This window comes from Cyprinus carpio, chromosome B21 (genome assembly GCF_018340385.1).
Source record: "Cyprinus carpio isolate SPL01 chromosome B21, ASM1834038v1, whole genome shotgun sequence".
Classification (NCBI taxonomy): domain Eukaryota; kingdom Metazoa; phylum Chordata; class Actinopteri; order Cypriniformes; family Cyprinidae; genus Cyprinus; species Cyprinus carpio.
The window spans coordinates 7,026,640-7,041,028 of record NC_056617.1 but is presented as its reverse complement, the minus strand read 5'-3'; the positions used below and the strand labels follow the sequence as shown (position 1 = coordinate 7,041,028).

At 35.0% G+C, this 14,389-nt stretch overlaps 1 protein-coding gene across 1 annotated transcript in view; it reads left to right on the top strand.

Annotated features, from left to right (window-relative positions):
* Window positions 1-14,389, top strand: part of celf4 (CUGBP, Elav-like family member 4) — an 89,442-nt gene that overhangs the window by 56,169 nt on the left and 18,884 nt on the right. The window contains 1 exon segment of the mRNA XM_042748074.1: window positions 13,766-13,814. Coding sequence (XP_042604008.1) covers window positions 13,766-13,814 — 49 coding nt within the window.

The following is a 14,389-nucleotide window of genomic DNA, read 5'->3' as shown; positions in this document are numbered from 1 at the left end:
ACTTTTTTTCAGGACAGAGTAAAAAGTTCGAAGAACAGCATTTATTTGAAATAAAAATCTTTTGTATAAATATTCACTGTCTTTATTGATCATTTAATGTTTATTTGATGAATTAAACTATTTATTCCTTTCAAAAAATAATTAACGAGATAATTGTAAATGTTCAATGTTTTCTCCTTTTTTGTGTGTGAAAGGCATCAAACGATCAGTGAACTACCTGTGGCTGAGACTAGTGTGTTACATAAATTATGTTTCTGTCATTGCCATGACATTTATTTCATTTAGGTCATTATATATTTTAATTGCCTTTTCCAAAGCCCATAGAGCACATTACTAAGCAGACAATTCTCTCGTTCAGCCAAAGGCCGGTTTATTGTTCCTGCTGGACCGCGAGAGACTTTTAGAGACTTTGGCACACTGTGTTTTAACGATATTGTCTGTAAATCAATACCTCACTTCATGCAAATTCCTAACTCCCACAGTTCCTTTGTCCCTGATTGCAGCTGAAACATTTCTGGTTCCTGGTTCTCCAGGGGATTTGAGTTCAATAGTCTGGTGCTGATTTGAAAAAGGTTTTAATCAATGCCGAGGATTAAATTGGGAATCTATCCGTTTCACTTCTCTTTTGGCAGGTCTTCCTGCTGTCACACTTAAAGCCTCAGAGTGTGTCGCCTTCGCTACCGAGAATCCTCAGAGGTGCTAATAAGATTAGCTTCGCTAGGTGTACACACATGCAAACATCTGTGATCATGGGAAGAGGACGGATGTTGCAAACCCTCGGAGACTGAATCAAAATAACCCAGCTGTGCTCGCTGCTCATCTTGAAGGGCTCTGCTGACCTTTTCTGAGGAATATCGCCACTCTGGTGTTAGTCACATGAATGAAAGCCATGTGTGTGTGTGTGTGCGTGTGTGTGTTTAGAGGAGCTGGTGGGTGCTTGGCTGATTCAGTCAGAGAAAGAGATAGCAACTGCCTTCATTGGAAAGCAATAGTCTAATAATGTACATGTGAGTTTATTGAGTTTATTGTTAAGGAGCGGATGGGGGCACATCTGCACAAGAGTCTATTCTAATGAGCGCAGATGGAGTCTGCGATTCCGAGAGTGAGCATGTGACGTCAGTTGGCCGCCACACACACACACACAAACACACACACGGCTGGTGCGATCTGTGTTTCCAGCCAGCATTCGCTATCCAATCTGTCACTTTTAAATAACTACTACAATATAATGAATTCTGTGATTTGTACCATTTCTAAGTTTGGTGTCGGAAAGATTTTGAAGTCTCTTATGCTCAAAAACGTTTATTTGATTAAAAAAAAATACAGTATATACAGTAATTTTGTCGGTTTTATTGTATTTTATTTCAAATGTAATATTCTTGTGATGGCAAAATAGAATTTCCGGCAGTCTTCAGTGTCACATGATCCATAGAAATCATTCTAATATGCTGATTTGTTGCAACATCTCTAATTATTATCAATATTGAAAACAGATGTGCTGCTTAATATCTTTGTGGAAATTGTGATACATTTTTCACATTTCTAAAAGAAATAGACATTTCAAATAAACAGAACTTCAAACTTTTGGAACATTACAAATGTCTTTACTATAACTTTTGATCAATTTAATGCATCCTTGCTGAAAGTATTCATTTTTTTCACACACATTTGAAAAATAGTCATATTTTGTTAGAGTGCATGTATACTTTTTGTACTTGTTGATTCTTTTTGACCGATTCATTAAAAAGATTCTGCTCATTGGAGTCATTTGTTCATGAATCAGACCATAGTTGTAATTCTGGAAGTTTGTTGTTATGTGCAGCCAGAGAGGGTGAAAAGAATAAAGATTTCTATTCTATTTGTTGTTTTGCTATTATTTCGTGATGCCTAAACTTTCTCTCTAATCATATTTAATTCAGCAAGCTCACAACTCAGCAATAATATAAGGCAAAAGTTCACTAAAGCACTAGCTTTCCTTGGCACATTATGACAGTTGCAATAATGTCTGATTCAAATCATCATCCCAGTGAAAGCTTTTGTCATTTTATGATGCTTTTTTCATCTTTTTTGAAGTTTGAAAGTTTCAGTTGCCATTTATTTGAATAATATGGAAAACATGGAGCAGTGTTCCACATAAGATACAAAGTCATACAGGTTTGAAACAACATGAACATAAGACATAATTTATGATTTTTCAGTAAACTGTGCTTTTAATCAAGTTATTAGGTGTCTGATGCAAGACCTTCAAGGACAAATGATTGTGTGTGATCTGGAGGTTATCTGTGAGTGTGTGTGTGTTTTCATGTCTGGGCATGCCAGGATGTTGAAGGGGCATGTTTTGTTGTTGTGTGTATTTGTTGGTGTGGGCGATCTTCTGTTCCAGCCTGTGTGTTTAAGTCCATTTAAAACGAGGCAGTTCTTTGCTTTAATGATTGCTTACTACTGTAAGAGCGCTAAATAGTCCCTGAGGACTGGGTTTGCTGTGGCCTCTCTCTCGGAAAAAGGCTTATGCGTCACACGTGGTACAGGGAGAGAAGAGGTGGCTTCTAATAGCCTGACACCTTCCTACCCAAAACTGTCGACATCTATCACATTTGCAGTCATTTGTGCCACGATTCTTGCACTTTCCCATTCTTTTCCACACCTCTGTTTCTACTTGTTTGACTGTTTTTGAAAGTGTGGAGAGAGAGAATACAAGGTCAGATGGATGCTTTCACCCCATCCCAACCTCTCACATCCCTTTACGGCATGATTTGATGGGTCACATGGTCCACTTTTGACCCATTTATGTCTAATGGTAGAAGTGTGCAAGTCGCTGGTCATAAGTGGTTAGAGTGGGCTGGGTCAGTTTCACTTAACCTTGGCCATGGTCACAAAAGCAAACCAGTATCATAAGTGTTACTGTAATTTCTTTATAATTTTTTTTTTTTGCATTATTGTATTTTATTTCTTTATGTACTTGTCAAATGACCTCTAAATTGCATATTTTATTTTATTTTATTTTAATTTTACATTATTTTTACATTGTTTGTTGCTACATTGAAATTTGTATTTTATTTTTTATTTTATTTGCTCTTTAAATGACCTCTACATTGCATAATTTTTTATTTTATTTATTTTTACATTTTACATTCAGATTTGCAAATGTCATTTTATTTGATTGATTCTGGACTTCTGCATTCCAAATTGTGTAAAGGAAATTGAGGAAAGGAAATTGACAAGAGTAAAATTAAATTCAGAAACTTCGGGAACTATATGCAAACTTTTGTTGCCCACACAATATGTCGGACCCAGTAAAAACCAAATATTTTTCCACTAGTCTATCTGTGCATTTGATTTCATATTGAAGAAGGTGGCAGAAAAGAGTCAAAAGAGTGCTTAGAATGAGAAAGGAAAAGTGTATAAAGTGAGACACCACAAGAGCCCTAATAGTATGAAGCTCATAAATAATCTCTAAGCAGTTACACAAGTCCACTTAGAGCGTCACTTTTGTGTCTTGGTAGTGAGAGGAGAAAAAGAAAGGGGGAAATGCAGAAAAAAGGAGGAGGAGAGATAGAGAGTCCCCAATTTGACAGCTTTTGGGCTTGTTTTTCATTTTTTATTCATTAGATAAGTAAAAGCAAATACAAGGAAGGCAAGGGGGTGTTGTGCGGTGATTTATGTTTACTTCTCTGAGAGAATGCAGGATTTATTTGCAACCAAGACTTTACGCTCCACACACCGCAACGCTTTGCATTACTGAGAGTGAGCAACAGAGAGAGAGAACGAGGAAGTGTAATGTAATAAAGAGGGACATATTCCTTCTTTTCTCTACGTCTGTCTCTTTCCCCCGTGTTGTCAAATAAATGTTCTCTTTTTATCGTCACTATCATAATGACCGGAGGCAGCTTATTGCAGCTGTTTATTGCTTTCATATGTGTAATTATGCAGTGATGGGAGAGAGAGTGTGTGTTTGTGATGTGTAATCTGCCTCTCTAATGGATTAGGCCCAACTTTAATGAGCTCATCACACACACACACACACACACACACACACACACACTTGGAGAAACACTTGGATCAGAAGAGAGAAAGCGAGAGGTTGGGACTGGTACTAAAAAAGTTGAACGTATATATTTTGTACAGTTGATTATCTGTTGCTAATATGTCTATTATTCACATATTGGTCAGTGAAAAATCAAAATAATTGATTATCTGTTTAATTGTGTGTAATTAGGAGTGAAAAATAAATAAGCTTAAGTTAAATGATTCCTATATGTTTTTGTTGCCAATGTTGAATGCCATGCTAAACTTTTGCTCACTAATCTGTTTTGATAGCATCAGTAATACATTAGGTTAAGGTCTGTAACATCGAAAACCAAGTGTTTCTAAGTCGAGTTTATATATTATCATGTCACAAGATACAAATCAAATAGCCATTATTCACTTTCACACAGCCTCACAGGCAAAGGTGAAAGATCTCTCGTTTCAAATCCAGTTTCAGCTTTATTCCCATTAGAGTGTGTTTCACCTCAAGTTCCTGTTGCACTTTATAAATAGTCAAAATAAAACTCTATTAGTTTACTGAGGATTATAAAGCTTATGTAACACAAGAAACTTCCAGAAAAAAATCCAAAATTAATTTACTTAAATACAGCACATTCATTAACATAAAAATAATATGAAAAATAAAATGTAATGCCATTACTGTCTAGATAATGTCCCTGGTTTTACTGTACATGATTCATCAGTGCATGTTTAAAAAAAAAATCATAACCTTTTCTGCTGATGAAACCAAGCCCTCATGAGCGAGGATAAATAATATTAAAAGAACAGTCTGCTCTCTCTCCCTATCCAAGATGTAGATGAGTTTGTTTCTTCATCAGAACAGAAATTTAGTATCACTTGCTCACCAAGTGGATCCTCTGCAGTGAATGGGTGCCGTCAGAATGAGAGTCCAAACAGCTGATAGAAACATCACAATAATCCACGACTACAGTTGATCAGTTAACAACATGTGAAGCAAACAGCTGCGTGTAATAAATTCAACATCAAGAAGTTTTGAAACTGTTGCTTTCGGCTAAAATATGAGTCCTATTTCCATAATATTGCTTTCTCCAGATATAAGTCATCTTATCTAAATCAGGAGATAAATGTGCACAGATCAAGCACCATTTACAAGTGGAAAGAATCCAAATGTTTTTGTATTTGTTTCTTACAGAGATGCAGCTTTTGCTTCACAAGATGTTAATTGTGGATTAATAAAGTTAATGGTTAATTAATAAACGTTACTAATTGATGGACTGGATTATTGTGGTGTTTTTATCAGCTGTTTGGACCCTCATTCTGATGGCACCCATTTAGAATCCATTGGTTAGCAAGTGATGTAATGCTAAATTTTTCAAAATCTGTTGGGGTGAAGAAACTGAAGAAACTCATTAACATCTTATATGGCCTGAGGGTGAGTACATTTTAAGCAAATTTTAATTTTTTGGGTGAACTGTTCCTTTAACCAGTAATGTCAGATTTCATGATCCAGTCAAATCCTGACGCATACATTATTTCCCAGCAAATATTCTGTGAAAAGTCCTTTTATAGAAATTAAATGAGTTGTGAATGCTGTTTTGTGTCATTTTTAATCGCATTCAAACTGAAAGGAAAAAAATTGATGCAGATACTGACAAGAAATGCACTGAGAAACAGAACTAAACAGATCAGAGAAAAACCATGAATGTCAATATTTCACAGGCAGATGGCAGATTCATGTCTTTATGGGTTCGATTAGCTGATGTCTTTCATTGCGTGACATTACATTTAAGTTCCTAGTAGTCTTTTTCACAATAAAGTGCACAAATCACATTGCTGGCAAAAAAAATAGTCTCTCTGCTTAATTACCCAGGTGCTTCCGAATGCACCTGTTATGGCAGAGTTTCTGTGCAGATTGAAATCACACCAGGTCGGGTCCTGAAGGAGCACTTTCCTGTCCCCCTCTCTGGTAAAGTTGTCTCATTTTCATTTGACTCAATTTATAGACGTGCCTCCAAAGCCATGCGATATTTTACACTCCTGGATCATTAAATGAAACCCTTCGGAAGCTCTCGAGGTGCAAAGCACTTTTGCGGGAGGTGTAAAATGCGCAGGGTTTTTACGGGAGTCCCGGGCGCCGGGAGAGGAGGAGGACGGTGGCAGGGGTTTAAAGAGGCAGCCATCCGTGTCGTTTGGGAAGGTTACAAGGAGCCACGGGACTCCGGTGCTTTAAAGACTTACCTCAGGACATGCTGCAGTGTGTGAGAGAGAGAGGGAAGGAAAATGAGTGTGAGTTATAGGCACTGTGGTGGTTTAATAATTCAGTGAAATCCAAATTTTAGCAAATGCCCCTGGTGCTCTGGGTAAAATAAGGCTATGCTGAATGGGAAGGAGGAACTTTAAAAAGCAGAAGCAGGAAGTAACATTTGAAGAGTGCCAAGTGGAAATTGTGCTCGAGTAGAGGTCGCTGGGTTGCCGTGCATGTTCCCACCAGATTACTACCCTCATTCAAGATGTGTGACACACACTAATCATTTAAATTGTGTGTGTTAGGAGGTGTTAAAACTGCACTTATGTGCTATGTAAAGACAGGTTTGCTATATATACATGATTAATATAATGTTTAATAGAAAAGAATGAAATATATTTATTTCTAAACAGTTATTTGTGGCATTCTGTTTTCATTATTTAACTATTTATATATGTTATTTCTGTTTGTTATTATTGTATAATTGTATAGTTTTTAAATTTAATCAAAAAAAATAAGAACCATATATATTTTTATACAATAATTTGATGTAATGTAATGTAATGTACTTCATTTAATAAATTCAAATGAATGCATGTGTGTGTATCATAATTTGATTTTAAATGTCAAAATGTCTCAAAATATCTTTATCACACATATATTTATATAATATATAAACAATAATCAATATATAGCATATATTTTTATACAGTCATTTTTGATATGTGTATTTATTTAATATAGGCCTAATGTAATAATGTAAATATATGTTAATGTATATGTAATTATTACATAATGTCATAACTTAATTTTTAATATCATAAAATTTTAAATGTCTCAATCTCATTCAAAATGTCTATATCATGTTTAAATGTCATTTAAATCTCACAAAATCTTAAAATTGTCAGTACATTTATTCACTTCTATCCAAAGCAACTTTCCCCCAAAATGAAGAGTTTGTCATTATTTACTCACTTTATTCACTCGCTTTTAGAGCATTGCTGGTAGCTATTGACTTCCATAGTATTTTTTCCATGCTTTTGAAGTCAGTGGCTACCAGAAAATGTTTGGTGACCCACATTATTAAAACAAGAAAATTATTTTGTGTTCAGCAGAAAAAAGAAACTCATGCAAGTTTGAAACAACTTGAAGAATTTTCATTTTTGAAGAATTGTTATTTTAAGGTTTATATGATTTTCAGTGTGGTCTCAGATTTTTGGACCCTAGTGTTTTAAAAGCCTTGTCATTGGTAGAGAGCTCTGCTACTCTACAGTGTACTCTCTGCTTGTTTGTCGGTCAGGAAAACACAAGACTGTAGATTTATAATTTATCTTTATGTTTTTATTTAGTATTTGTTTGCTGGCTCTCGTGTCTTGAATGACTCTCAATGCAATCTGAGCTCGGCACAACAAAGGCAGGGTAGCTCATCCTTCAAGAATTACCTCCTCCTCCACAAACCCTGAAAGAGCACGCTCATCCCTTTGTGAAAAAAAAAAAATAATATTATTCCTACTACTATAATAAACTAACAATTAATTTTTTTCTGCCTTAGTTTGTAGAAAAGTTTGCTCCCTGCTCTTGCTACGTGACTGCAATTCAAAGCCTCACTGTAACAGTATTTTAAAGACAGCCCAGCCGTTTGTATTTGAATATAAAGGCTGTGATATTCATCATACTTATTTTTCCCTGGGAGAGCAGAGGAAAAAGTGATAGATTATTCATTGCATGCTTTCCATTTATCAAAACAGAGCAAGAAAGGGTCACATACTGTAGGATATTTTACATAACTAAATTTGGTTTTGCTATTTTGACATCGCTTACCAGTTACTTTGTAGGATCAGTTGCAAGCTTCATAAACACTAGCCTTAAAGGAATAGCTCAGCTAAAAAATGGAATTCTGTCATCATTTATTCACCCTCATGTTGTTCCAAATCTTTTCTGGAGTGCTTTAGAATGGGCTAACAGGAGGAAAAAAGAACCCCATGGTGGAAGACACTCCCTCAGCGCGTACGTTTCTGTGGCCGTTTAGCCCGGCTTGTGTGTGTGTTTGTGTGTGTGCCAGCATGCCAGAGAGTTACATCACCATAAGGCCATGCCATGCTGTGGCTCAGTGGCGGAGATATGGATGGCGGGGCCTGTACAGATGGAGACAGAAGGTTTCTGGTGTGGTGAGGGTGTGACTGTGAGGCAAAGAGACAGAAAAGTATGTTTTTGTGGTAATATATTTATATGGAAGGGTAAATTTGTATGGATTTGAGTGGATTTGCACACTCGTTTTTGTCCGTGTCTACCCGTACATGTGCAGAAGGCCATTTCTGCTTCTACTACTTTTCTGTTCCTTTGTGTAAAAGGTTTTGCCCTCTCAGAATGTGTGATGTGGAGCTCGGGAAGGCTAAAAATTGGTCTGCTCAATGCTGCCATCTAGAGGTAGCAGATGAAAGTCCTCTAGGGGCCTCTGAAATCACAATTTGGAAGTAATGTGGAAGCCTGTGGCGCAACACAGTGACAAATGTCTCCAAATGCCACATTATGTTTCATTCAGCTCAGTTATATGACATGCCATCACATTCAGTTTTAACATGCGTACTGAGGGTGCACTAGATCTCATTCCACATGTACCTGTCAGATTCACCCTGGGAATGTGAGCGCGTTTCATGCATGTCCTCCTGTCGGGATGCATAAAAGCTATGTGTGAGAGAAACACTCTCTAAATATTAATATCTAAATAGTTTTAGAGAACTATTTTTTATTTTGATTATCATGGCAATGTATGTTTGTTATTTTTTTACATTTTTGAAAGAATTTCAATGATTAAGTTTTTAAAATCACACATATTAGTAATATTTTAATAATATTTAATTTAAAAAATCTAAATAATATTTAGGCTTTTTTAGTGTATACAGGAATTTCGATGACTTTATGCGTATTTAAAAATCCGCATTAATTTTGTCTTTAATCACTTACCCCCATGTTGTTCCAAACCCGTAAAAGCTCTGTAAGATATTTTGGATGAAAACCAGGAGGTCTGTGACTTTCCCATAGACTTCCAAGTAAATAACAGTGTCAAGGTCCCTGAAAGGTATGAAAGTTGTTGTCAGAATACTCCATCTACCATCAGACATGCAATCTGGGTTATATGAAGCAACGGGAACACTTTTTGTAAGCGAAGAAAACAAAAATAACGACTTTATTCAACAATTCCTTTGTCAACGGTCTCCTCTGTGTCTCTCCATATCAATGTATGCTGCGTATGCTCAAATAGTAGTCTCAAGCCTCCTGGTTTTTATCCCAAATATCTTAAATTGTGTTCCGAAGACGAACGGAGCTTTTACGGGTTTGGAATGACATTGGAGTAAGTGATTAATGACAATTTTACCTCCCGCAAAAGTATCCCTTTAATAATATATATATATATATATATATATATATATATATATATATATAAATAGAAACAGCTTAATTAATTTAAAATTAACATTTTTAAGCTTTTTAATTTATAAAAAGATTTTCACTGACTATAAAATTAATCACACAAAATAATATTTTTTAAAAGAATAAGTTTATGATTAATTTTAAATGAATATATTTAAGCATTTTTTTTTACAAATTCTTTCATTTTTAGAGAATTTTGATGACCACAATGGGATGTAAAATTTAACAAAAAGTTCTATTTTTAATAGAATAAATTTATAGTTCATTTGTAATTTAAACTCACAAGACACTTACTAGGAGATTTGTGTGAGTGTGCACTAGATATCATTCCACATGTACCTATCAGATTCACCCTGCAATGTGAGTTAATTTCATGCATGTCCCTCTGTCAGGATGCATAAAAGCCATGAGTGTGTGAGAAATGCTCTTGTACGAGTGTGTCTCTCTCATGGGGGGATAGATTCTGGTTGGGGGAACACAATTAGCACACATAGCAGAGTCCATTTGTGCCATTGGGAGGGAAACATTAAAATGTATGTGAGTAGAGGCCTGCTGGGATACAAAGGCTGTGAGTGTGTGTGTGTGTGTGTGTGTGTGTGTGTGTGTGTGTGTGTGTGTGTGTGTGTGTGTGTGTGTGTGTGTGTGTGTGTGTGTGTGTGTGTGTGTGTGTGTGTGTGTGTGTGTGGCTGTGACCTTGCTCTGCTCCCCGATCTATGTCCAGATCTACCTCTCTTTCTCCATTGCTCTCTCTCTCTCTTTTCACTATTCCCTCCTCCCTCACTGTCAGCAGCCATGGTAAAATAAATAATGCATCAAGACACATTAAAAACTTTAGCTGGGCTTTACTGCCAATAAAAGAGGAGGATGCTGGGGATGGAGAAAAATAAGGAGTGAGTGATCAGGTCTGAAAAAGAAGTGAACTTTATGAAGTAAGAAACCTCAGAGGTGTTGGTCTGGACCGGAGCCAGGATGCCACAGGTGTGCTGACCAGGTGCACTGTGGGTATTTTTCTGTCGTAAATGAGTCACTGTGAGTCCAGTAAAATATGCAGTTGGAAGATGACTTTAATAAACATAATTAGTGGTTTATTGGCATTGCAGGGTATTTAATTAGTTTATCGTTATTATGCATAAACAAGCACGAGCACAGAAATGCACACGCAAACTTTTATACTCTCATTCAGAGGTTTGTTATAACAAAGTCATTTAAAGAAAATACTTTATTCAGCAAGGCCACATTAAATTGATTAGAAGTGACAGTAAAGACATTTATGATGTTAAAAAAGATTTCTATTTCTTATAAATGCTGTTCTTCTGAACTTTCTATTCATCACAAAATCCTGAAAAAAGGCATAACTTTTTTCCCACACAAATAGAGCAGCATAACTCTTTTCAACATTGATGATAAGAAATGTTTCTTGAGCAGCAATTAGAATGATATCTGAAGGATCATGTGACCCTGAAGACTGGAGTAATGACACAAATAAAATAAATTACATTCTAAAATATATTCAAATAGAAAACTGTTCTTTTAAATTGTAATAATATTTACTCTTTCTGTTGTATTTTTGATCAAACAAATTCAGATTTGGTGAGCATAAAATGCTTCTTCTAAACCATTAAAAAATCTTACAAACCCTTAACTTTTGAACAATAGTGCAAGTTTTCAATAAAATATTATTTTATGAAGCATTAAACATTAAAACATCTGCAGCATTTCATAATTGCCATTGTATTACTATAACCAGTTGTTTAATATTTTAAGAGTTATTTTTCTGCTTATTGTTACAGAATGCTGGCATTTAATCATGTAGAGTAACATATTTATTAACTTAGCAGATGCTAAATTTTGTCCAAATTAAATAAAAAATGAGTGGAAAGGACAATAAAGGATTTACTTTATTGTACGATTTTATTGAAAACTGCTGTAAAGAACATTAACTGCATTTTTGTGTCACTTTCTGTTGAATAATGAAAACAACTTATTGCGTAGTATTTTCGTGACTCGCATCAAAGATGTAAAACTGCATTCCTTATTTGAAAATAAAATTAGGATTTTGTAACTAAAAAATAACTCAATGTTGCAAAGACATAATGTACTTAAACTACAAATAAAATAATTATCTGTGGTCACATGGCTAGGCAGAAATGTACCTTTTTTATTAAACCAAACAAATTGCAATGTCATATAAATGGATATATATCTGGAGCCAAGGAACATTTGATTTGACTTGATTTGATTTGATAAATTTGACTTGTACTGTAGGCTACCATACGCTGCTGTTATGCTTCCCCTGTTTTTGGCTTTTAGCAGATGAAGAGACTTTCTCTTCAAGGACTTTTTATGTTTTGTACGATGCAGACAGTGAGGGGGTGTAGAAGCTACTCATAAAAACATACCTGCTACGTCACAACTCATTTCCAGGAGTAAACTGCTGTGGATGAGCGATAGAGAAGAGGAGTTTGTGTCTTATTTGCGGGGGCAGTGCCCTGAGCGATTGTCTGTAAGGCCTATGCCAGGATCCGTTCCCCTCCTCTCGTCTCCTTCCTGCTGGCAGCGTGACAATTGGCATTATTAAAAATTGATTGCCGCAGACCGTTCCGTGGCTTACATGTATTATTGAGCCAGAGTCGGTCGGGAATCTGCCACGAGTGAAGGAAGCAGAACAAAACACTTTTAGTGAGACCTCACACACTCGCCAACACACACAAGTGATATTCATACACATGAACAGAGATGTATGCAAATGTGTAGCATGCTTTGACTTGCATTTCTTTTAATAATGCTTTGTGTGTCTGACGTTTACTCTGTTGTGTTGTACAACTGTAAATGAGTCATTCTAAGAAACATTTGCCTTTTCCTTTTTTTCTGCATTATCCGATAAGACAAAAATATTTTTAAGTGTTAATAAATTGATTTACATAATCTCAAGTTTATAATATGGTGATATATTCTGTGTTGGGGTGGAACATTTCACACAACAATTGCAGCAGCTCACCAGTTATGGTGATGGTATAAGGTTATGGCTTTCTATTTATTTAGGTATTCAAATGATTCAAATCTATAAATAGAAGGGGGGTGGGGGGCAATTCTGTTTGACTGTTTCGTGTGCCAGGTTGGATATGTTATGCTTGAGAAATTGTGTCAAGCATGACAGAACAACAATTTATGAATATTAAATGAGATGAGAAGTTTCCAACTTTGAACTTGGCTCCTCAAAACTCAAATGATGTCACTTCCTCTTCATTATGTCATTTAAATTTTTTTTTTTTTTTTTTTTTTTCGAGGAAAATGATGGCATGATGGGGAAAATCTAAATTCATAGAGAGAAGTATTCTTGCTGAAATCAATTTAAATATTAATCTAATTTAAAGATATGAATCATTAATTATTAGAAAACTATTTTTAGTAAAATTTTTATTATTTTGATTTTTCAGGCAATGTATATTTTTTGTACATTTCTGACTATGGGTATGTAAAATCATAAAATGAAACATATTTAAGATTTTTATTTTTTTATTTTTACAAGAATGTGATAACTTGGCATGCAACAATCATCACATAAAATAATATTTTTAATAGAATAAGTTATCATTAAATTTCAATAATTTAATTGATAAAAAATGTTGATGAATTGGGCATGTAAAAATAATTATGATAATTTCTGAATAAACATATTTAAGCTTATTCTTTTTATTATAATTTTTTAATAATTAAGGAAATAATATTTTTAAAGGAATATGTTTAATTAAATTTGAATTACGTACAGTAAATTAATCTTTTTTATTTAAAAAAATCAATAACTGTATGACATGAAATAATACTTTGCAAAGAATAATTTCATCATTTTGATTGAACACATTCAAGGTTTTTGTGGGCATTTCATCAGACATTATGGGCACAAATAGTAATGGAATGGCTCATATACCACCGTATTGATACAAACTGTAAATGTGAACACTACACTTGAATAGTTTTTGTGCTCATCTACAAATCTAATGTCTTCTCTTGTCTTTTCCCCTCTTCTTTCTATCTGTCCTGTCTTTTCCCCTCCCTCGTTCTTCTCTCTCTGTTGCACAGATGAACAGGCCAATCCAGGTGAAGCCAGCTGACAGTGAGAGCAGGGGAGGTAGATTTCCAATTCTCTTTTTTCTTCTTCCTTTCCTATTTCTCCTCCCACCTTCCTGTCACTCTAAATCAGTGTCACCATTACCGGTAGATGTCCCCTTCTTAAGTGTCATAGATAATGACGCACCTCAATGAGACCCGACAGTCTTACAGGGCCCCAGAGGATCTTGGGCCAGCCCTCATACTCCTTACATAAGTGTGGGTCACTCTTTTTGTCTGATTATTACCCTCCACTGATGTGCTGGGAGAGCTACTTTTTTTAGTTTTAGTTGTGATGCGCACACACGATCACACACTTTTGTGAGTTTTTGTATGGATGCTGTAGGAAAGAATATAGTATAGTAGTTTTATAGTAAATTTATTTTACTATAAAACTACTTATTTAAGGATTCTTAAAAGTGTAAATGGAAAACAAATAAGTAATTTATTATGTTTAGTGTTAGTATTTTATTTATGGCTTCTCGAAATTCAAATGTCACATTTCATTATGTCATTTAAAATGAATTATTTTGAGGCAAATGGTGGTGTGACAGGGAAACAAAAAATTATGGACAGAAGAAATAACGTTGTTAAAAT